The 26,563-nt window shown below is 39.3% G+C and overlaps 1 protein-coding gene across 1 annotated transcript in view; it reads right to left on the bottom strand.

Moving 5' to 3' along the window:
- The window catches only part of lamc3 (laminin, gamma 3), an 87,731-nt gene that overhangs the window by 18,921 nt on the left and 42,247 nt on the right, over positions 1–26,563 (bottom strand). Inside the window, exons 9-11 of the mRNA XM_067484821.1 lie at positions 23,451–23,649; positions 13,642–13,751; positions 10,508–10,735 (exon numbers count right to left, since the gene is read on the bottom strand). Of these exons, the coding sequence (XP_067340922.1) occupies positions 10,508–10,735; positions 13,642–13,751; positions 23,451–23,649 (537 nt within the window). The remainder of the gene's footprint in view (positions 1–10,507; positions 10,736–13,641; positions 13,752–23,450; positions 23,650–26,563) is intronic.

Genomic DNA, 26,563 nt, shown 5'->3' with positions numbered 1-26,563 from the left:
CCCCCACCCCCACCCCACCCCATAAATACATAAATAAATAAAAATAAACTAAAGCAAACAAACTAAACTCTGTAACAAAATATTCTAGACTAAAACTGAACATACACTTTATTTCTTTTTTGCAAAAAAATAGCAAAGTTACTATAAGAATGCAATGTCTACAAATGTGCTTTTCAAGACCTTCACATTTTCAAGAAGGCTTGTCTCCTTAGCCCACTGGAACATTAAAAAGCTTTAGGCAAAGGAAATCTATTTACTAATGCATGTGAACGCATGTGTTTTAATGAAGAAGAGAAGGAAACATAACAGAAAGGGAAAAAACTGTCTGCAGTTTGCCTCGAGGGTAGAAGTTGGGGTAAATCTGCTGTGGGACTGTTTGATGGCAACGTTGCTCTCTAATTTAATACAGATATGCTGCCAGTGCCTGCTGCTGCAGATGTGCCTTGTCAGTGGGGTCTGCATGAGGGGACTGCTGCAGAGGAGAGAGGGAGAAAAAGAGGAGGGGTTGTATACCCCCTCACAATATCTAATTTTCTCATTGTTCAGATGACTTGGGAAATATCTTTATGATGTGACTATTGAAAATAATGCATCAATTCGTGTTTTGTGTACAGAGGCTGTCAGCCAAATTGTTATGGCCAAGGCCCAAGGGATGTCAGCAAACAGCAACATCAGTGGCTGTAGTTTATGTTGTCTCACCAGAGCTCTGGGTAACCTAAGTGTTGTAAACCATTTGCTGTGCAGTTTACACTAATCAAATGTTACTTCATCCATGGCTGATGCCACAAGATGATCAAATTTATCCTGGATCGATTGTGGGAGACATTTTCTAAGACATCAAATTGCACATGCAACTTATGACATGGCGTTAACTTATGACAGGGTGGAGCTACTTGAGCTTTTCTTAGCCTTCCTAGTGTATGACAGTATCAGTCAGAGAATGAATAAAAGAATTGTATTATCATCTGTATGTCACCACTGTTGTTGTTACAATAGGAAATATTTTAGCACTTACTGGCTGGTTGTGAACAACATATTGTATAGACATTCATGGTAGAGCTTTGGAGATCCCATGAACCTTCCACTAGTATCATCATCAGAACAAAGTTTTTACACGCACAACTGAAATTGTGAACGTTTTAAACATTATACCTGCTAAACATTATCATGTTTAAATTGTCATAATGCCCATGTGAACATGATGACATTAGCATTTAACGTACTAATACAGCCTCACAGAGCTGCTGCCATGAATGTAAACTCTTTAAAATCAAAATCAATAGCATTGTCAATGGCTAAAAACACTGTCATTTGTAATACTCTTGTAGGTACATTAAAGTACCTAATCTAGACAAACTTCATCACTTGGAGCCACAGTTTTGTTTCATCCATAGGCATATTGCCACATATTGCAGTAAAGTGGACATACAAAATATATTAGTCTAATTTTGCATAAAACTGCAATTTTTTAAAATTCACAATTAATTAAATGCAAAATTGGAGCTTCCTGTTTTAGTGGGCCCCCTGAGGGAAATAGTTGATTAATTTCCTCCTCTCTTCATTAATGAAACTATTTAAATTAGTAAGCACATATTAAATAGGTTAAAAGCACTTTAACTACATTTCCCAGTTTTTTCAATGCATGCAAGGAATTCATTGTGCAGGCTTGTAATGCTTGAAAGCATTTAAGATTTAAAGACACAGATCGATATATATCTCAGGGATCTTTCTGTCTGTGGATCTATGCTCACAGACAGACTGCAGTGGGATTATTTACTTAATACAGAGATTTTAGGTTAAACCACACATTTTTATGAAATTTGAACAAGCTAATCATAGCAGGCTATCGTCGGCTGTGTTCTGCTGAACACAAGTACCTGGATGCTGCATGTGGATCTGCTCTACAAACCCCGTTCCTTGTTCCATTTCATAACAGCATATGCTTGATTCTCATTCTGACATTTGTGCGGGGCCAAATTTTTGAATAATGCACAGTGGTTTTGCATAGCTAAATGTCACGCCCACTGCAGTTTGGAGGAGCAGGACAGGAAGCAGATGCTTTTTTGGGTCTTGGTCGGTGAAGGGGAACAGACCACCAGGGGCTCCTGCAGCAAAATTCATTGAAGTCAGTTGAATAAAGGCCATCACCCAGAGTACCTGTCCAATTGCATCAATTATGATACAGCCTAAAAATGCATCACAACACTCATTAAAATGCTAGGTTAAAATGGAGGATACTATGAGTAAGTGTTTACCAACATAAGGGTGCTTTAGAATGAGACAGAGAAAGCCAGGGCGTGCATTTTCCAAATGCCTGTTTAAATGTCATCTTCAGCTCTCTAAGGTCATTAGTTGGAAAAATCTATGGGAGAAAGTTGAGGCAGAAAGTCTGATAGGGAATGAAGCTGGTTCTAGCACTGGCTTATTCAACTCCCTAATCTCTCTGGTGGGCTGTATTTGTTGCAGGCTAAGCCATGAGATGCCCAGCCTGCATCCGCGTGATGGGATATGAGTGACAGTAAGGGAAAGAGGAAGTGAGAAGAGGCAAAAAAAAAACAAAAAAAACCCCCAAAAACTTTCTTACCATGTAATTTCTCTTGCTGATCCTATTCAGCATGCTTTACTTATCTCCTCACAACCAGCATATTTATTTTACACAGAAGTAAACAGAGAGATAAACAATAAGAACACCGCCTGGCTGCCATTTCCAGTCACACTGTCAGAGATTGCTGATTTCAAAAGGTTTCAACCCTTCCCTTGATGAAATTAGTTTAGACAGGGAATAGTTTAGACAGGGAAAGCACGACCAAGTTGGTGCATTGCTGAAATGAGTGAAAATGAAAAAGTTTGCCCTGCCTAAAAACAGCTGATAAGAAAAAAATTCTACTAAACTTAACTCGGATCTTATCTTCCACTTTGTTGTGGCTTGGTGATAAAAAAAAAAAAAAAATTGTAAACAGAAAGAATTAGAGAGATATGACTATAATTGCAGAATCTAAATTATATAGCCTGAAGGACACTTGGAACATTGTAACAATGATGATATTTGAGGGGTATGTTACAGTGGATTTGGTTGATGAGAACATCACTAGTTCTGTGGGGGTTTTTTTATTAAACAAAAGCCATGCAATAAAAATCTGATCTGATGATAATTATTGTTGAAATGTGGGCACCTACAATCCCTCCAGAGCTACACCTGAGGTTCATTTAATAGTTGTAAAAATATGCAAAGCCACACGTCTTCCTTATAAACACTTTACTGACTAACCCAGCGAACTGACATTGCATATTCTACTGTTGTAGAATATGCAAAACTTATGCTTATAATATGCTAAAAGTTATCAGAAGTGTGGCAAATGTAGCATAAACTGAATCACGTACAGTATTGCCTAAATGCATGATAGAGTATTGCCTTTTTGGACTCTGAATTTCAAAGATTTCCTTTGGCTTTTATCACAAATGTTCACTTTCCATTTCCACAAACCCAAAAAATTTACAAAGACATAGTTTGACTATGTCTTTTATGTCTGTTTTTATGTCTATGTTTTGGCACTTTATGCTGGTTAGTGGCACAGCAAACACTTTCACAGGTAGCATGTTTTACAGAAGGTGAGGTGGGACTGATGTGGTAAAATCATTACCTATGGTGGTGATATAAAGAGGGTCCACAATGACCCCACATGCCAGTATGGTGTGCAGAATGGTATGCAGGCAAAGTGGCACACTAAGCGGCACACACCTTGAACAGAGAGTTAAATGCTTTTTCTTTTTTGTTCAGACCGAGACAAACTGCTCTGTGGAGATAAATATAAGTGTGGTACAACATGTAGGACTAACACAGATCTGGTAAAAAATCAACAGCCTAATGTTCAATATCCACAGAGGTTAGTATCAAAAGCATCATGTGTTTCATTTGTTTAGGTGATTAATGAGTAGTCCTCTACAGTGTGAGCTGTACAGAAAATCCAGTTTTTCCATTTTATCTATAAATTACAATCATCTGTCTCCTTTCTCCACACCCTCCCTTGAGGACACCAATTGTGGCCTCGGTCCAATTTTATGGATAGTGTGTATGTACTTAACACAGTTAACATTCTGTATAGAAATATGTCCAGTCTAATGGTAGAACGATGAAAGCATGCCAAAAACAGCGGAAACACATGCACACACAAATTTCCTTCTATCTGGACATATGTTTGACTTCATCAGCCCTGCAGCACCAGTGCTCGGCAGGATTTGCAATTTGCTCATTACACCACAAATATTAACATTTCCAATCTGGAGTGTTGTGTTACAGCAAATAGAACCGACACAACCCAGAGAGCGTTAATAAATCATGATTATGAAGCACCATTGGCTGCAGCTTCCTTAGACAGCCAGTGAATGAACTCCATACCAATTCTTTCTGCGGGCACACACAGCATGATAATACAAGTCGTTAGGTAATTAAACAGCAAATATTCTGATAGAGAAACAGCAGGTTGGTCTGCCCTCCTGGTGACAAATGATGAATGAGGTGTCTCTAATGGACTTACTTTGATACTTTCCTTGACCTGAACTTATAGTTCTTTTGCACTCAGTTCACTTGGTACAACACATATTCTATAGAACCGCAGAATACCATGCCCTTGCATGTCCTGGTTGAAGACACCTCTATACACGACCTAAGGGAGAAAACCTGTAGTGATGGATTCCCTGCCCTGACACATAAACCCCCCCTTACCACAGTTGTCTTAGGATGATGGCTGCTCTTCACTGAGTGAGGCAGGGCAATGTAGGGTTAGCTCTCTTATATTGTATGGGACACATAATTATGCCCCAGCACTGAAAATATGGGCAAAACCTCAGATACCCGAGCACATCATCAGGAGGAGAAAATAAGGACGCAGTTAAATGGAGACAGTAAAACTGGAGAAAAGTATGCAGTAAATGCCAACCGGCTGCTGCACAAATATCGCCCACGGACACTTTTTTTAACAACACTCATGATGCCACCATAGCCCTGAATCCGCCCTCACACCTTAAGAAATGGGATAGCTTTGCTCTTATTCCCTGGGGAGAATCTCACAATTTACCCCACAGGGGGTAATTGTGTCCTGAACTGTGGCACCTGCTAAACGGTCCAACCTAAGATTATAACAATATACTAAGACAAAAACTAGTAATTTATAAACATTTTCCAAAACTGAAAATTATATACTGAATATTAAAACTGTTATTGGTTGCTTAAAACAAACTAAAATAAAGTAAGCTTCAGATGGCAATATAGCACTGTAGGAGCAACACTTGGCCTTATTATGTGAAGAAGTGAGGTGATGATGTCAGTGAGAAAACCTGCGAGCATTCCGTGCAACTAATTCAAACTAATGATGAAACCAATAAGCAACAACCCGCATAGGTGGCGCTGTCTCATCATAGTCATTTCAGGTGGATCTGTGGGATACAAATCGAGGGGAAAACCCAAAATTAAAGCTGATGTTTAAATTCGCCACTGAAGAGAACACACATTGGGTATGACAAATAAATAAAAACAAATAAATAAATAAAAATGAGAGAGAAAAAATATGCATGATAAAATGATACAGGAGGGTAAAATCAGCACCCAGAAACCAAAAGTGGATGACCAGCTAAAATCAAAACAAAAAACTGAAAACACATATTTCAATCTATTATTCGAGACTAGTATGTCGACCAGATCATGATGTGCAAGCTATGGTAGAATATAACACAGAGGTTAATCCGAAATTGCAAACTCCATGGGCTGCGCACAATAACTAATTGATTGCACTGAAAATGCAAAGAATTACTTGGCGCATCTCTCAGTTATTAACCTTAAACACCCAGTCACATTGTTGATGCCTGCTCATATCATGGCCTGAGGTAAACCATCACTTTCTTGCCTTTTACTTGGTTAATGACTTACGATCATCCACTTAAATAAAAGCCTAATTTTAGCTACAGCTTTCTAGTCAGCTTACTGCTATTCAAGCCACAAGCCTAATGCCAAAGGACAGAGGGATTTTTGATGTGCGACTCAAAGAGGACACATCATGTTCCATACCTAACACTTAGCCACCATTAGTTTGGCACACGCTAATTAACAGCATAGAAATAGTCTAAACATGCTGAAAAGTGTGTGCGTGTGTGCAGGAAAAAGAATCTTTACAGTAAGAACTTTTCGGATGATGGTAAATTCTGCCAAGCTCAACCTGCTGAGTGTAAAGCTAAACAACCTGCTTGATGTAAAACAGTTTAACAGCTTCATTAATAAATCATGGGGTTTTCCTTCTAACAGCTCAGAACACAAGAACATTTGTGTTTAGACCGCCCAAAAACGTTCTTCTATCTTTTGACACACACAGTATTTATCTCAGCACTTCTCCCCGCACATGTTCTCTGTGATTTAAGTTAAACTGTTTGTAGTAAAATCCACTCTACATAAAAGTATCTGCAAATTACACACCCCATGAAAGAGCACTTCTAATACAAAGAAAACACATCTGCGAAAGAGAGGAACACAAAGTGAGTGGAAACTTGAGAGGACTCTGCACAGAAGGGAGTCAAGGGCGCTAAAAACAAAGTCAAGGTGACTGAAGGGAGCAGGTTGAATGCTAGCTGAGAGGGAGAAGGAAGAGGAGACAACAGGGGGCTGACTGGGGAGTCTGGGGAACGACAAGAATCAGAGAGAACAAGTTTGTATGTGTGAAATAGAGACATCCAGATTGAGATGAGACATAAGACACACAGGAAATCTGCAAGCAAATTAGACATCATTAGCCAAGAGGCAGTTAACAAGTCTAATTAGGGGAGAGGCAGGCAGGCAGTGATACCAGACTTGCTTCCGGACCTCAGTCAGACACACAGTCATATAAACACACATGCAGTCACAAACATAAGACGCACTCTCAGCCAAAGCTTCAGGCATCTCCTAACTAGGTCAGATCTCCGAGACTTTAAGTTAGAGGATAGGAGAAGATAGAGTGGAAGGGAGAGATTGAGGAAAGATAAAAGATGGAGGGTGGGACCGTAGATGGGATAGTTGTCTGCTCTTGGTAAGATGGAGAGACTTGTTTAAAGCTGTGAGAGGGAGATAGTGAAAAACAGACTCAAGGAAAAAAAGAAAGCCCATATACACTCACAGACACACATATAAATAACTGCATGGAGGCTGACTTGTTTACATACCCAGCAGCTGCTATTTTACTTCTTTCATTTATGGGTTGTTGCACTTAGGATATGAATCTGAAAGGATGCTGCAGCTGCTGTTAGTATCTCCCATAAAAACAGCTAGGTGTGTTAAATACCCTCTTCCAGTTTAACTGTTATTATAAGGATTAGTTGTGTGAAATGAGAATATTGCTGTATCAGTACAGCCATCCAGTTTTCAGTTTGAGTGATAGCTTGCCAATGTTCCTAAGAGATGACTGAGTTACGTTCCCTTGAAGCAATGATGACTGAATGTCAGTTCTGGAAAGACACAGAAAAATGCTTCAGTCGAACAGCCTGCATCTCTTTCTGTTCCCTCTTCTCTCTCACAGGCACAATGACAGCGGCGCAATGTCTCAACAACCTCTGATGATCCGTCATCTCATTTAACACTGGCTGAATGCTTCAGAAGAACAATGTTATGGCCTAACAAGCAACTTAGGCTGGTTTTAGATTCTATAATACCATGTTGCTATTTTAAATTGTTCTGTTTAACAGTAAGCAAAGCACAAAAATGTAAATAAATAATTAAGTAATTCCTCAAAAATCCACTACAAAATCTATCATTTTTATATCTGAAAATGCTGTGAAGAGATTTAAGGAAATCATTCTTTCGTCATGTGCTTCACCATGTGTCAATACAATGGAGAGGTGCCACCTTAACTTTACTCGTGTGCAAGTTGATCATCTTGTTGATAACTCTGTAACCTCACAACGTAAAATACTTGACAGTGTTGCCCCTCTGAAAAAGAAGGCAGTAAAGCAGAAAAGGCAATGTCCATGGTGTAGTTCCCAAACTCACAACTTAAAACAGGCAACACAAAAATTAGAAAGGAGGTGGCGTTCCACTAATTTACAAGATTCCCGCTTGGTCTAGAAAAACACTTTAATAATATATAAAAAAAGACCGTGTAAAACCCGTCAGCAATGACTTCCTGACTTTCTTCAAAAATAAAATTAGCCATCAAGGAAAAAATTCACCAGGTCCTCCCACTAAAAACTACAGATAGATCTTCACGTACAACACTGCTAGAATCATCAATAAGACCCTAAATCCCTCTTTGACTACTTTTTTCATATAGACCTCGCTGAGTTAACTTCCACTATAACCTCATCAAAATTAACAACATGTCTGTTAGACCCTATCCCAACTAGACTGCTCAAGGACACTTGGACATGCGGCTGGAGGAGCCAGTGATCGAACCAACAACTCTGGGATTGGTGGACGACATCGGATAGACACATGTATTTTAGATATCTTTAATCTATCTCTAGAAACTGGCTTTGTACCAAAGGCCTATAAGGTAGCTGTAATCAAACTGCTAAAAAATCTTTTAAAAGCGCTTTAGTCAATTACAGACCAATATACAACCTCCCCTTTGTTTCTAAAATCCAGATACATTCCAATTTGTTCATGTCAATGATGAATCTTCCATGCACACAAAAGTTAGCTATGGAGTTCCACAAGGCTCTGTGTTAGGAATAATAGTTTTTACCTTATACATATCTCGTTTAGGCAATATTATTAGAAAACACCATACATTTCCATTGCTATGCTAACGACACCCAGCTATATCTACTTATGGAACAGGCTGGAAACAAATCAATTTATCAAGATTCAAGCATGCCTAAAAGACATAAAAGCCTGGATGTCCTACAATTTCCTACTTCTGAACTCAGACAAAACTGAAGTCATAGTATTTGGGCCTAAACATTTTAGAAATATGTTGTCTAACCATATCGTTACTCTAGATGGCATAACTCGGGCCTCCAATACTATTGCAAGGAACCTTGGAGTTATTTTGGACCCGGATTTATCCTTTATGTAAAATATAAAACAAATCTCTGGAACAGCCTCCTTCCACCTAAGGAACATTGACAAAATTAGGCGCATCCTGTCTAAAAGTGATGCCAAAAAACTAATCCATGCATTTGTTACTTCTAGTTTGGACTACTGTAATTCCCTATTGTTGGGATGCCCCAGTAACTCCCTAAAGAGCCTGCAATAATCCAAAATGCTGTGGCAAGAGTGCCTACTGGAATTAGCAAGAGAGATCATATTTCATCTTCACTAGCTTCCCTCCATTGGCTTCCCATTAAATTTAGAATAGAATTTAAAACCCTGCTCCTTACATATAGCTCTGAACGGTCAGGTTCCATCATATCTAAAAGACCTCTTAATACCACATCATCCCTACCACACTGGGCAGGGTCATACCACCTTTTTTTTTTTTTTTTTTTTTTACATATCTGTATAGTCTTGACTTTATTATGTAAAGTGACTTGAGACAACTTTGTGAATTGGCGCTGTATAAATAAAGTTGAATTGAATTGAATTGGTGCCATTACCAACACCAATAGCTGAATAACCATTTCTGGCAAGCTGTTGAATATTATTGTGAAAGCTATCTAATGTTAATCAAGTCCTGCATAGTCCTGTTTCCCTGAAATTTGGATAGATATACTTTCATTCTTGAAAGAATAATCCAGCAATTTAGTCCGCAAATGTCCAAGTCAGTTATAGCCTAGTGATGAAACAAACATGATCCCACCAAGTTCTTAATTAATGTAAAGTCTACATAATAAAGGACTTAATAATAATTTGTCAATAATAGGACTTTAACAATTTCAGAATTTCACAGTTCACTATTTGTTTATTATTGTGATCATAGTGGGTGATGGAGTGCATTATATTAAGAGTTGGTTCGAGTAATTTAGTCATTCCTTTTCAAAATTGTTCATGGAAAACACATGCTAGGGACATGTTTTCTTCTTAGTTTAGCTTTTGTTTATCCTTTTTTATGCACAGTATAAACAGTATGTTATTTAGAGAATGAATTAAAACTGCACACAGTTATATTGCACTAAAAGCAGAGATTTCAAACATCACATTTCTTCAAAACTTTACATTCTGTTAACTCAAATGCATGCTGATATACTCAAGTGATAATCCTTGAAGTATTTGTGTATACTGAATGTGCAACAGTCTTCCAAAGCCACAGAAGATATTGTACAGCTGTTTTTTCTTGTGACTAATACTGTAGATTGACTTTCACATGTACTGTGAAATTGGTGGAGCATACCCTTAAAAGAAAAAACCTTCTACTCGATTTATACATTTAGCTTCTGAGTTTAGTCTTTTCTACTTCAACTGGTTTCACTGAAATAGAAACACTGCTGACTGGTTGTCAGTGAAGTGGCACCAAAGTCATCATGCCTTCCTGACATTTTGCAGATTTGTCATTGGGAAAATATTTTAATGTGCACAAGCCAAACATACTGTACATGTTTCACTTATTACCTGTCTCTGGATGACAGGTCCCATGCTGGTGGCAATTGCATGGCACACATGATGAAAGAGGACCACTGCCAGGGACTTCGCGTGTGAATCCAGGGGCACACTCCTCACAGTACTGGCCTGCAAAACCTGGAGGGCAGGAACAAGTTTCCACCCATGGTGCAGGGGGGTGGGCTGAACCAGAGGAGATGACAGCTGATGTAAGGGTTACTCCTGTGAGCTGTGACGTGTCTGGAAAATAAGACAGAGAGAAAATGGGAAGAGCACTTTGTCACAAAACCGCAGCATACCAGTCCTACCGGTAAACCGATAATTGTTGCCTCAGAGGCCTGCCGAAGTGTTAGGTGCATCTGCTTTTCTCTTGAAGAGTGGTATGTGTGTGTTTGTGTCTGTTTGTGGGTCTATCTCGTTAAACACTAGGTTATTAGCATTTGTTGAAGTGCTGTCCCTCCCTCCCTGTCTCATTACAGGTTCTGCTCTGTGTTTACAGTTTACAGTTTCACACACACACACACAATAACAGATTCCTCCACCCACGTGCCCATAAATGCCACGCTTAATGCTCACTTGCGCACGCACGTTTGCTTGCGTGCGCCCACACACGTACACTCGTCACATAGGGAATCTTTGATGTAGCAAATGGATAAATCACTGCAGCAGAGCAAGACCAGGAGAAAAGGAGACAGGAGATATGGTGGAGTTATGTCGGACATGCAGTTCCCGTGGGTTTTCAAGATCCTTCTTTTTTCTCATGAATAGTGATGGGGCAGACCATTATCAACCAAACCCCTTTCACCTCGTACTCTCTAACCCACGGCCACTGAACACAAAATTCCTTTTGTTCCCAGCCCACGACAGCATACAAGACAGACAAACAGACGTGAGGATGAACGGACAGGCAGACTATGCCGGGCACGTATGACTATGTAGCTTTGTCAGATAAGAACTAAACCAAGTGTGAATGAGCAGTTGCATAATGAAGGAAATCTGAGTGAAAGAAACAGTGAGGGGTAAGGAAGTGGAAGGATTAGGGGAGAGGATAAACCTTGACTTCTAACAAGTCATGATCCAGCCGTTCCTCCTTCAGCGGTGATGAAATCCAGTTCATTTGCACCTCAGAAGGATAATCAGCAGGCAAGACTGTCCTCTTCCCTTGACTTGCCTTAGCCTCTACCCTTTACTCTCATCTACCTCCTGAATTCCATTAGCTCATTCATTGGGGGAAAATGTGCAATTAAAACCGTTTTCAGACACTGAACCCTATATTTCAGTTAATTAAAAGCATTTCATTTTAAGTCGTGCTGTGCAAGCTTTCTCTATCAATCCTTTCTCTAAAAAAAATCTTGTCAGGGTGGTCCAGATTTGAATTCCTTTGAATGACTCACTATAGACCTATGGACTTTGACAATTTAGGTCTCTTTGGTACCTTCGGTATATTAAGCCATTGGGCCATTAACTTCTTTAAAACTTCCGATATAACTATGTTCTTTTTCCAAAACTCAATTTTTGTGGCTCACTGCTGGCAAAGCCTGCCTTTCTTGTCGGAAGACAATACTGTCACTAAAATAATACCCTTGTTATAAGAGGCTCTCTGTTGTAGGGGAAAATTTAAGAAGCAAAGGACAATGTGAGAGGGAGAGAGAAGAAAGATGAGAGGACAGCCTTATGCGGTTTTGATATTAAGGTTTGCATTGCAGACTGCAGTGATAAGATTTTCTAACACTGTTTGAGAATGATTTGGAGACTTTACAAAAATCATTAAAACTTTCACCCCCATGATGTGCAATGGATGTAGTGTAAAACTGTGTGATTCACTTTGTTCTCACGTTCATCTGGGCAGATGGGTGGTTACAAGAAGTGGATTGAGGGAATATACATAATTGTGCTTCTGTGTGCAGAAACTTGCCAGTCTTTGATGTGCAAGTGCACAAGAAACTACAATGCATCAGTGTGTTTGCCTGCATCAAGCAACTAATTAAAATGGTGTAAGTAAGTGTGAGAAAGCTGGTGATTTTCACCAGCTGTTCTGTCTTCTGGCTCTAATCCACCAAAATGCCTCTCAGACCCCTTGTGTGTACTTTACAGTGCAGACTATGACAGAGAGACAGGCAGGACATGATAAAATAAACAGAGGATTTCAAAAACTAGTAACTAGCATGTGGGAATAAATGTCCTGTTTTGTTTCTGGGACAAATAGTTCTACAGTTTCAACTAGAACTGGTTCCTAAAAGAGCACAACACTGTTTTAGCAAAGATATTTGATGTAGTGCTAACAATTTGTGTCATACGTGTAAATGATCATCCATTCAGCAATTGTATTACAAAATGTTTATTTAAAGATATATTCCTAAAATGACAATATGTTGATCTTGCCTCTGTGGAGCTCGAGTGCAGAACATTGGGGATGACTAGTTTAGCTTTGTTTGATTTGATAAATTGAAGACTAACTGCTAATTTGTCCCCATAAAACAGATCAAATTAATTTAGGCTGTTTGAATAAAAACATCTACAGCAAAACTATGATGATGCACTGTGTGTTCTGACACATGTTCATACCTTTTTCACCATACTGACACCTGTACACCAGATGGCAATAAAGTTGTTGCTGAGCCGTATATATATGCAAAGTAATATTTAAATAAATGTGTTTAGTGAAGCTGAAAGGACAGACTGAGTGGTTTTGTCTGCACACACTGGAAACCTCTCCTCAGATTGTGCGGAGGCATGCTGACTGAATCAACAACATGCGCTCTTTCCCCCAGTATGATGATCAATGCCTCCATATAAACAGCTTCCAAAAAGATTTGTATTATTTATTTGTGTTACAATCAGCTATATTAAAACAACAAGTCAACATCTTCAGTACAGTCTTAGAAGATACCAGCTCCTGACTGACAAAGAGAAACACAGGCGACTATTACAGTGCTTCTTTTCATAGCACAAACTCTGAGGGGTGTGTGAGGTTGGCGAGCCAATTACTAGATCACCAGGACATTCTTTTGTTTGGTTTGTTGGGTCAGAGATTAGCAACAACTTAAAATATAAAGTCTAAACTAAGTGTTATACTGTATGTACGAATTAATACAAATGTACTGTCTCCGCACACATTAATACAAACTGCACAAATACACACTTACAGTTTTGTCCACCAGCATTGCTGATTCTGATAGATGTCAGGTTGTAAAGTAGATATTGGAACTCAAATGCAGACAGCCGAGGTCTGAATCTCATCTCATGTTCATGAAGCCTGTAAAATGAAAAAGACAGAAAATACAATTTACCGTGTGTTTGTGCAAAGCCATTCATCCCAACTTACGACTAAACACCAAAAACACATTTTAAAGGCACAAAAACCCAACCTGGTTGACTTTTTATGGTAGCCTATCCACAGCACTAGCTGCACACAGTGTTAAAAAAAAACAAAACAAATGTGCTGACTTCAACACATATTCAGGGTCTTGATCACTGGGCTTTGCCATCTGCTGAAGAATCTCGTACAAAGCCAGACTGCACAGCTGACATCTGCCTGTTTTACTCCAGGTATCATGCACTCTTTCCATCTTGATGACAGGTGCTGTGTCAGCATCGTTCTGGTGATGTTGTCTTACAAAATCTTCTACTGATAGTCTGGGATGCTCCCAAAGGTGAGGAGCATGTGCACTTGTACAACACAAGTAACACTTCTCCAGACAATGAGAGGTGTTAAAACAATTCCCTCTATCTAGACTGGCTTCACTGAGAGCAAAATGGGCAAAATGGGTTCATTACATTTGTCCAGACTAAATGGATAAACTACTAAGGACTGCACCACCATTAGCTTGACATTTGATATTTCATGATCAATTACTGAATGGTTTTGCAAGAAAGTTGGCAATCAACCAAAAATTGAATTTGTCCAGTACGCTGATTTATGTCTGTTGCTGTATGAGTCCCTTTGCCAGCCTTAGTGTAGACTGACGACCTTTCAACATTTTTATATAGTGCAAATTCACAACAAAGTCATCATAAGACACTTAACAAAATGAAGTCCAGACTATATAGATATGTAGAGAAAACCCAACGAATCCCCGCTGAGCAAGCTCTTGGTGATGGGGAGCAGGAAAAACTCCCTTTAAAAGGAGATCCTCCAGCAGAGGAGAGGCGAGAGGAAGGGGACAGAAGAAAGGGGAGGGTAGGAGCTCCGTGCATTGGGGGGGGGGGTTGCTCAGCAGTATAAGTCTATAGCATAACTAAGAGCTGGTTCAGAGTCACTGAGCCATCTCCAACTTTAAGCTCTAGGATCTGATTCCATTCTACAATCTCAAACTCTAGGAACCAGAAGTAGGCCTGCATTATGAGGGTGACTCAGTCTATTGGGATAATATATTATTATGAGGTCTTTTAGATATGACGGCGCTTGACTGTTAAAGACTACGTGTGTTAAGAGAAGGGTTTTAAACTAATAATATTAAATTTTATAGGAAGTTAATTGAGAGACGCTAACAAAGGAGAAATATTCCAGTCAATACTCTTGCTGCTGCATTTTGGAATAATAGAGTCTTTTTAGAGAGTTATAGGGACATATAGAAATAAAGACAATGACAACTTTTTCAGCATCATTTTTTTTTGTGCCAATAATCTGTTCTAGAGATTTATTTTATGTGTGAGGTATACCTGGTCAAAAATAACTCCAAGGTTCTTTATAGTAGTACTACAGGCGAAGGCTATGCAATCTAAAGTAACTATGTTTAGACATATTTTATGAGCTTTTTAGGCCCAAATACACTAATTTTATCTTTGTCTTTAGATGTGAGGAATTATAGGACATCTAGTTTGATGCGGTACTAACATCCGACAGAACAAGTATAGAGTCGAGTCAATTATCTGTAGCTATGACTATAAGATCATTGGTGACTTTCACCTATCATGTTTCTGTACTATGGTCTGTAAATTGTGACTGAAAATCTTTAAACAAGTTATTCTTGTGCAGTCCTGGGTGTGTACCCTGTCATTTGCCCAATGACCCCAGCAGCAGCATCCCTGCAGCCCCTAACAGCCCCAAGAATAAATACATTCCCATAATCGTCAAGGCATTTTGCACTTAGTGCTATTAAATAAATATTAGCAGGTAACACTAAATTAAGATAGTGATGATGGTAAACAAAACACCTGTTAAAAATAATTAGACTGTGAGCATCCTAGCATGATGATGCTGGCATTTAGACAAAAGCCTCATTCTGACTAAGTAAAGGTGTTCAACTTTAAAAACAAATTAATAAAAGGCATCTCATTTTGAAGTGGTACTCAATTATAATATATGAACCTTGCAATTACAGGGAAGAGCCTTAAAAGAATAACGTGTTAGGCCTTTAGTTTGTTAACCATATCAGCCTAAGTCAGGCTGTTCATGTGTGGCCTTCATTTTATTAGGTCAACTGTTCTCAGCATGACACTCACTTGCTTTCACGATGCTTTATTTTGCTTTGATTAACATTTACACTGTGCACATGAGAGCATGTGTGTGTCTATTCCTGGCTTGCGATACAGGCTCTCCATTGATGCGGTGGGTCCTTGTTCCCTGGCCTGACATGCAGGCACAGTAATAAAGAGAGGCAATTACAAACTGGGCCTCAAAGCCATGGTAATGGAGCTGGTCAGACAGCGATAAGCAGAGTGTGCATGAAAGTGAACAAACTCCCAGTCATGCTTTCCCTATGGAGCATCAGTGTCCCTTTTAATCAGCACCAAGCAGAGCGTGGAGAGCCACACTGTAATTAAGCTGGCTCCGCAGAGGATGAGAGCAGATCATCAGAAGAGAAAAGTCCAAAGAATGAAAAGAAAAGAAAGAAAAAAATACTGGACACACACACAAGCAAAGGAAGGCTAAGTGACCATGTAAGAAACTGTAAGTAAAAAATGAGTTACATGAGTAGAAATGAGTTACACTCATAATATTCTAACAATTTTCCTTTGAAAAACTATTGAAATCTCATTGTCCATTAATATCATTACATGTTAAATTTATGGACGCCAATTGAAAGCTTGCTCATGAACTGACTGGTCACTCTCCCCTGTTAGTGTCAGCCAACTTATAAGTTGCTCTGATCTGAGATCTGTTGCTCTAAGGAGAAGAATAAGTTACCATGTTTGGCTGTAACCAGGTTTGACACCAGTAAATACAACTATTATGAGAAAAGAGAATGTAAATGTTTCACAAAATCAGTGTTCCTTTGTTTTATATTGGTTTTAGTTTTCATTATGACCTTTTCTTTTAACACACACGGATAATTTAATATAATGTCGGCATTAATTGCTGTCATTTTGTAACAAACATTTTGTAGGGAAGCATAAAGTCCACAAACACAGTGATTAATATAAATTTGGAATGCAACTATTTTATGTCAAAAGTATTCAGGTTTAAAAAAAACTCTTTCTGTCCTTAGTCAATGCAAGCAGCACAAGGACAAAGCTTTTGGTCTGGAACTGTAGGGGCAACTCAATCATAAATAAATCACAGGTTTACGCAGACAGTGCCATGTTTCTCTTTGCTTTACTCGGTCACCTGTAGAAAAGTTTTTTTTCCTACTGACACCAAAGCTTGCATTCTGTACAATACATTTTGCTTGCCCTGATCTATGATCAAAGTCAGTGAATTTTCATAACATGACAGAAATAGGCCCAGTGCCAGATGGACCACATGCCCACACTACTACTAGTGCTCTACTGACTGCTGAGAATTGGCTAGTACTTTTAAAAGGCATTTATATGAGCATTCCTGAAATCCTTGGCTGTTACAAAATGAACAGCTGTGACTTAGTGTATGCAAACTGTTTATCAATCAATTGTAAAAAGTGGCTGAGCATCTGAGGGGTGCCTTGTGGCATAAATATTACATGTTGCAGGCACGCATATACAGCTAAGCAATAAAAACCTCCCCGCCTACTGATTTCAAGGGAACGGCAAGTGAAGAGAGAACATTAGAGAGAAGAGTGGATGCTACCTTATATAAGCCATTCACCTCCTCCTCTCATCAATCTCCTCTGCCTGAATCCCAGCGCTTCCATATATTTTTCTTTCATCTGATTTCGAAATGATCTTTGCACCAGGTGGGAACACACAGCCACTTAACAGGTTAACTTATTTACCAGCTATGAATGCAGATGCTGTCAGTCAAGAGGGATGTGGAGTATATGTGTTTCTAGTCATGTTTATTTATGCTTTCAAGTGCCTTTAGCAAAACACCTTTTGAAACATGATTATTTTTACGCTGCATTTCATTGCAGCAAATCACCTTGGCAGACTGCCACTTAGATCAATGTGTTTGTGTGCAACCTCTAACTAGCAGAAGTTCTTTACATTTTTGCATGAGTATGTGACAGAGAAAGGCAGGAGGAGACAGAGGGTGTGTGATGGAATTATACAAAACATTTAGTGAGGTGCATCTGTGCATGAACCCGAGAAGTGTAATGAGATCTGCAGAGAACTTCTCTAAAGAGGAACACTAAATGACAGCCTCTGCCCCCCAAGCTCCAGTGAATCTCATAGAGGGAGCGAATGATCTCTTCAACCAGGGCTCTTGGTGCTAAGGGGAAACTCATTATTGGTGTGCAGGCACCAGAGGCAGAATTAGAGAGGACAGGAAGACACAAGCTATGTCTTAGTTTAGGGGTTGGAGCTTCTGGTGGAGTGGCCTCAAAAATGTGTCTTCTATTGGTGAAATATCTGGTTGAATTAAATGAATCAGACGTGCACCAAACATGCATTGACAAATTCCTTAGCGACTGGTATTAGTCACTGAACCTCTAGCCATAGATCAATGGCTTTTGGCTTGTCCCTTCAGTGTGGTATGTGGTTCTGCCACAGCGGAACATTTTCTGCTTCTTGATTTGGTATGAGTTTTTATGCCGGATGCCCTGGCTGCCACAACCCTCCCATTTTATCTGGGCTCGGGACCGACGCCAAGGTTGCCCTTGGATGGTGGGTGGGGCCACACCTGGAGGCGTGGGATTTGAACCCACTGCCTTCTGTATCCCAACCCAATGCTCTACCACTGATCCACCAGGCCCCCTTTACTGATCATCTAACCATCTAAAGTGGAAATAGCAAAGAAAGGAGACGGAAGGGTGGCATTTATTTATGTGGGTATGTTAATATGTGTGATATTATGTGAGATATTTCCTTATACTACACCAAAAGCCAGTCAGTGTAAAATATACTGTGGGTTATTCAGGGCTGTAGTTTTAAATGCAATCAGGATGTCACTGCCACTTTTTGAGAAGTCTTGTGTGTTGTGTGAAATCCTGTGACTGGTTGTTGTCAGCCAAGTATGTGGAGCTGGGCATCTTCCAAATAGCCAATAACTGTGTACTGGCAGAAAAAGCCTGGCGGCGCTCAGGGTTTATCCACTATCATTTATAATTTTCTTTCTTCAGTTTCAGTTCCATCTGTCTGCCCAGTACTTCAGTGATACACAGGTTGCCAGTTACTGTAGCATTAATGAGTACTTGTTTAGAATTGGTCTCTGTATAAGGACCCCATGGTACCAAATCTGGCAGCCTCACTGAATGACAAGACGTACACAGGTTACACACAGTCACAGCACCAAGTTGTTGTTTACCAAGAAATACTGTACCACATAACCTTTGCGAACACCATAAATCTTGCTTTTTAAATGTTTACCGTTGCACTGTTTTATAATATGTGCCACAATATTAAGTAAATAAATATTTTCAAATATACAATCTACTTGCAGCTAATACCTGCATTAAAATAGCCATTTTTTTTTAGAGTCTGTGAGATTTCTTCCATACGGACGTGGAGACAGATTTAAGCCATCACACTACTATGGCCTTGACAGCAACACACGCTGCCTCCTTTCCCCATCACTTTCCCATCACATGCTCTAGTTGAGGTAAGAATCGCTGCTTTTACCCACCACACTAAAAACCAATTTTAACAAAACTGACCATCCTTTGTCAAATTCTGTTTTCCACCACCAAACACAGCAGTACATATATATTGACTCCTGCCCGAACTGCCAACAATCATTGTGTTATTCTAGACAGCCAACTGCTGTGTGAAGCCTTCACTGCACACACAACCTGCAGGTTTCCTCTTCACAACATCCATCAAGTCAGACCTTTCCTCACTGAGACTTCTGGCCAGCTCTTTGCTCATGCTTTAATCATCGCCCATCTAAACTAGCGCCCCCCTTCTGGCAAGTTACCCTGAAAGTGGTAACCTGCAGTACCTTTCCTTTAACTTCTTCAAAATTTAACATACTTCTGATGTTTCAGGTTCCTTTTAGCTGCAGCCAGCTGCCCGTTGTTATTGACAGTTCAAGAGTGTGATCCCAGAAGGATGCAGAGGCTCTACATGTCTGCTTGGGCTAATAGACCGGAACATGCTCTGTGGAGCACAGAGGATACAATGCAGGGCTCCCCAGCTGCATAACATATCAATTTCCACATGGACCCTTCAATTGCACTAAACAGCTTCCTCTTCTTTTGTTTCGCTTTAAACAAGTCCTACAAAACAAACAAAATGAAATCCTTTCTTAGGGAAGTAGAGGGCTTCTAGGGCTGACTGCAGGGAGGAAGTTAAGTTGATCTGCGGGTGCTAAATAGGAGTATTAAAGATAGAAACACAGGGGCAGAATTCAAGACAAATTGCAACAAAACAGTGTGAAGGAGGTGCTGAGTGGGATGAGAAGGATTACTGGCTACCAGACATCAAACCAAGTGGGGGAAGAGAACAAAAATAGAGTGAATGACTTAAGCTTGTTTTTAACAGGTTTTATGTGGAGACCAGGCCAGCTACACCCACTCCCCCAGGTTGACGGGCCTAATGAGATCTCTCCACAACAATCTGACTGATTACACTGCCGCTTCACCGCAGATGATCGCACCAGGGTTTGCCTCTTCAGCCCCAGTCTGCCTCCTGCAGTCACTCCTACCTCCAGATTGACCACTTTAACAAGAAGGGCAAAAAGGAAAAAGGTCTGCAGGAGTCTTGGTAGAGAGCAAAGCAGGGCAAGTACAACAATCAGAAGTCTAATGTGAGATGAAAGATCCGGAAGAAGATTTCCAGCAGAGAAAGTGACGGTGGCAGAGGTCTACCAATAGCTGAGAGTCAATACCAACAACAAATTGGACTGGAGAACACAGAGGATCATACGAAGTGAGAGTAGAGTTGCTCCCTGAGGAAGTGACTACATGTTCTGACTTTTTGCTATGCTGGTAGGACGAGCACTACAAACAATCTGTTTTTACACTGAGCTTGAGAGAACAGCTTGGGATAAGTTCATATAGCAAATGTATTTAGAGTACAGTTAAACCTAGGCTACTACTTTTGATCTGCAGGCTGATTTTGTCAAATCAAATAGGGGTTTTCAAAAGGCTTAGCGTTTGTCAAGTATAAAATTCCCCTTCACCGTGGCTCAGAGAGAGAACAAAATGAGGGAATTTCACCCTGAACATACAGTACTTGATTTGTCAAAATCAGACTGCTGAAGCCTCATTCTGCATCGTTGGCTTTCCTTTAGAACGCTTCAATACACAGAATGAGGACAGTGGATTCTGTCCCCAATCACATACAGTACTTTTGTACTTCCCTCCATAACCAGTATTAAGAGGAGGGGAATTACAGTCAATAACCTTTTCAACATACAGCACAGCACATAAGGTCATGTGAGAACTCTAACATTGTTAAAATAAACCTGTATCTTTAAGTTAATAGTTGGCATTGTATTCAAATAGAATGAGAAATATTTCATTAAGACGTTAATGCAAACTCAGGGTTACAAGTGACACGCACAACTTAATGTAATGCAACAACAGAAACCTGGAAACAAATACAGCAGACTGCCAGCTATGAGTATGGTAAACGCCATCAGGTCTCTGCAACTGTGGGGCAGCTTGATTGTGACTGCTGCCAGTTTTATCTCAATATCCAGGCTCTGACTGCTGGAGTTTCTAAAGGGCTGCAGTTGCCCTTGAGTTATAATCAAAATTATATTTACCTGTAAGATATAAATGATATTAAGTTTTGCTAGGCCAAGTCACCAAGTACTGTCAGAAATCAACAAAAATTCATATGAGTTTATCCTTTAGACAGATCATTTTAGTTTAGAGGGATTTAATGTAAATGTGATGTGATTACTACTGCATAGCAACACGTGTGCTTTGTGTGGGTGTGGGAAGCTACAGCATGCATTGTACCGAGTGAAACTACTCAGACATTTAAAACCGCCTGTTAACAGCAAAGTGATAGGAAGGTCAGAGATGTTTTAACTCCGAGATTCAGAGATGAAAAAAATATGAACATAATATTGTAATTCAAATTTAACTTTTCCATTAAGTTAAAAAATTACTAAGGCAAATCCTGACATGTGGGCTGTAACTATCCAAGCCACATCCATTCAGAGTCTGTTTCTGCAGAGCAGTCATGCTTACACACACACACACACACACACACACACACACACACACACACACACACACACACACACACACACACACACACACACACACACACACACACACACACACACACACACAGAGAACCTGCCAGTTCTACTGCAATTAGTATGTATATGTACAGGTTTAACTGCCAAAGGAATATACAAACCTGCAAAATGTAAACATGTTTTGAAAGTACTGAAATTATGAAACATTACAATTTAAGCCTTAACTAAAAAAGTTTACTGCACGACTGACTGGAGGTCCAGATGAATGTAAAGCTAGTTTAAAACATGTAACATAAAGAATATCACCATTAATAAGTAAAATCATGGTGAGCTGCTCAAATCAATCACAGGTACTAAAAAAGTCTTTAAATTTGGCTTGTTGGTTTTGGATCTACTGTTAAGTTGTCAAGACTTAACTGTCACACTAAGACACGGAAATCCCACCTTTGGAATATGCCTTTCAAACTGCTGCGCCCAACAAATCTGGTGAGAATTATTAGCAAATTCGGATGATCTATTCATATATAATTTTCCATGAATATCCAAGAAATAAAGTAATTTCTGATCACATTGATAATGATTATTTCATCATTGTATGACTTCCTATTTTTGCTCAGCTCAGTTTCCCAGATCAAGATCAATAATGTTTCATTTCATCTAGTGACTATTTATGGCTGTTTGCATCCGATTGAAAGTCCTGGTGCTGGTGTGTTAGGCTGCCCACATAGTGTATCCCCAGGCGATGAACCCACCCACCCATCTAGTGTTCTGCATGTTGTCACTGTAATCCACTTCCCTTCCTTGTTATGACCTGGCCATCCTTCCTGCCTGTGCCCCCCCAATTTTCCAATTAACTCATATCTACCTGTCTCTACTCAACATATTCCAGATAGTTTCCTATATTTGTGGACCAATGTGATCTTTCACAGACAAATCTGTCCTTCCTCCCTTAATATAATCTCATTTTAAATATGCTGTCCTTATTTACCTTCACTTAGGAGTTTTGTCAGTTGTGTGTAAATATGGCTGTTGCTTCTCCTTGGTATCACTTCCTTGTACTTTTGGTGACTTTGCACTGCTGCACACATTTGATGTGACTCCAGGTGAGACCATCTGCTAAATGTATAAAATGTAAAAATGCTAATCTGTACCTGCCAGATCTACATGACAGTCAGCTCACGGGGGAGCTGGCTCATCATGACTTTTATATCCCATCATTCTGCTGGAACCATGACAACAAAATCAACATAGGTGAGCTGTATAAAGTATATGGATGTCCTGGATACTTTATGCTCTGCAAAACTATATACAGTAGTGTACCGTAAAAAAGACCAAGGGTGGCATAATTGAAAACAACATCCGTTCTTATGTGTGCATTTAGACAAAAGCGTTATTTTTTTCAAAAGCTGACTCAAGTTCAGAAGTAAAAAAACAAAACAAAACAACAACAGCAAATGTACAGACTCACAAATTTACAGCCCCATGCCAGCATCCTTGTACCTGACAATGAATGAGCGCCGTGGTGTGAGGCCCGAGTCATGGGCAAGCACAGGCTGGGATGAAAGTTGAGCAGAAAGGGTGACTCTGGAGCCTTGGAGGAGGAGGGTGACATGGTTGGGGAGAAGCTCTGGAGTCTCAGAGGTGAAGGTGATGGAGAGAAGCTGCCCATAGCTGTAGAATTGGTGACCCAGGAATTTCTCTGGCAGCAGGAAGAAAGGTTGGATTTTAGAGGGGTTGTTGCAGTCACTTTATTATTTCTCATTTTAAAGCTGGACCAAATCTTGGCCATCAGTGTAGCAAACACAGAGATTGAATTGTGTGTGTGCTACAGCCGAAGCTGATTTTTTTGTGTACACTTACAAATACAGTACCCTGCATGTTCCTTCCCTTTCAATCTGGATATTTGTAAAATGTATATAAGAGCAGAGGGGTACAAGCTTTGTAATCCACTCATAGAACACTGCATTATTCTCTGTATAAATACCCACCCTCTCATCTTTGGCTCATTACAGCACATTAACAGATCTTCAAAGATCTCAGCCACCACTAGACAGCCCCAGATTATAGCACCACCCCCTAAAACTGGCTAAAAGAAATGCTACATTCGATATATAGAAAAAATATGTAAAAATGTAAACAGCACACCCTATTGTAGAAATCATTAGTTATAATCTGTAAATCAGCAACAACATTAGGACTGATGGTCTTAATGATGTCCTGGAGTTCAAGGGTCAGCTTGGCCACCCTGAGCAGTCTGTGGCTACACAGCCCCATACACAGCAAAATGTGATTTAATGTGTGCACACAAACTCAATATACAATACAAATACAATACAAACAAAAGTACAAGTACTGGTTTAAAAAAATCAACCTCAAATAACTACCACCTAGTTTCTTCCTTAATAAAAAGATAGATACATAGATAGATACAAATTTAAGGCATCCAGCAGCTTACATAGCATAGGAGTTTGTCAGCTAAAAGCAGAGAAATATTTTAATATAGGGAAGTCAGAGGGGAGTTTAAAAGCATCAATGTAAATGTACTCCCTAAACTAAAGCCATGGAAAGCAAGTTGAAATGCTCCTTTAAATCCTTTAAAATGCTCAAAGACTGGGGAAGAGGTTCACCTTCCAGCAGGATAATGACAATATACAGAGAGCCAGAGCCACAATGTGATGGTTTAGATCAAAGCATATTCACGTGTTAGAATGACCCAGTAAATGTACAGACCAATTGAGAATCTGTGGCAAGACTTGAAAATTGCGGTTCACAGACGCTCTCCACTCAATCTGATTGAGCTTGAGCTATTTTGCAAAGAAGAATGGGCCAAAGTCTCACTCTCTAGATGTGCAAAGCTGGTAGAGACAAACCCCGAAAGACTTGCAGCCGTAAATGCAGGGAAAGGTGCTTTTACAAAGTATTGACTTATGGGGGGGCCGAAGACAAATGCACGCCACACTTTTCAGATAATTATTTGTAAAAAATGTAGAAAACCATTTATCATTTTCTTTTCACTTCAAAATTTTCGTCTAATCGACGCATTGGCATCGATTAGTTGATAATGTCGCAGCTGATCAGTGCAAAAAAGAGCAATATACACTAACTCAGAACAATTTAAATAATAATAATAAAAAAAAAAACCCTGACACATTGAATGCCTGATTACCACCGTGCTCTTGAGTGTAATCATGTGTGAAGTGCATCCTGAGCACTTGTGGGGGTTGAGAGGGCTAAGGACTTAAGTGGGTGATCTTGTAAGGAGCCTCTGGCATTATTTGAAGTAGTTCAACTGTCTTACCACTGAGTATCTGGTCTGACCACCAAGTACAGCAACTAATTTTCAACTAATATTTTCAAAGGTTCTGCCATGCTCGCCTTTATATGTACAACCCAATCTCATTGAGAAATCTGGGGCCACATAAATCTGTATTTTTATTTGACCTGCCATACATTTTAATTCACTCAAGAATGATGGTTTTGGCTCCTGTTTTTAATGTAATACTAAGTGTTGTGTTCAAATAATTTGTGAATACATTACTGTTTTAAGTAAAAAGCTATTCAATTGTTATTTTAATTAGGTCTGAACAGTTTTTATTCTTATCATATTTAATGGATTGATGGATTGATTGATTAAATAATGGAAACATTATTGAGCTGAGCTCTACACATGAGAAACAAAACTCCGATTGAGATTTCCCTTGTTTTAGTTTTACCTCATAAAATAATATTTTCAGCTTCCATCATAGTTATAAGCTTTTAACCAATTACACTTTTTGTGTGATGATGCATGCATGAATGAAAAAAAAGAAAGATTTAATCTGCTAACTTCCTTCAACTGGGGATCAATATCTGAAGGAGAAGAAAAACAGGCACTGACAAAAGGGGAATGACTTAAATAGCATTACTAGTCAATAGTTTTTTTTTTGGTTCTTGAGCCAATAATGCATCTTTCATGTCAACATGACTTCAAAATCTATAGAAATAGATAATTACAGTCTATCAGAACTGGGGGAGGTGGGGGGTGCAACTTAACAACCACCAATCCTCAACAGTGAGGACAAAACACTGTGAAGTAAAATAAGCTATAGCACATCTCAGTATCACGTCTAAACATCTTAACTAATAAAAAACAACCAACATTTATAAGTTAAAAGATATAAAACGACAGAATAATGTGTCTCACAACCCACAGCTCACTACAGTGCAAATTTAGGCCCAAACACATAAACAACTCTGAAATAACGTGGAGAATGGAGCTAAACAGCATCTGCATTTCGTGACTATTATAATTATTTATTTTTATCACCTTTGAATTTTACTAAAGTAAAAGTACTAAAGTACTCACTCATGTCAAAGGGAAAAAAGACTTCTACAAAGCAAAATACAGAAGTAAAATAACTAAATAATCACTGGTGGGGCAAATTGATGCTCACATAGTGAAAAATTACATACTTAAATGGGGCATAGTATAGTCAAATAATAAGCAAATCAATTAATATAATTATAACATAATATTATATAATAATTAATGAAGATTAAAATAGTTTAATATGTGCAGTGAATTGTAGTATAAGTCCATCTTTATCTAGAAACTCCAATTACTGGGGAATCAC

The sequence above is a fragment of the Channa argus genome, chromosome 18 (genome assembly GCF_033026475.1).
Source record: "Channa argus isolate prfri chromosome 18, Channa argus male v1.0, whole genome shotgun sequence".
Taxonomy (NCBI): Eukaryota; Metazoa; Chordata; class Actinopteri; order Anabantiformes; family Channidae; genus Channa; species Channa argus.
The sequence above is the reverse complement of the archived record's forward strand: the minus strand, read 5'-3'. Positions and strand labels throughout refer to the sequence as shown.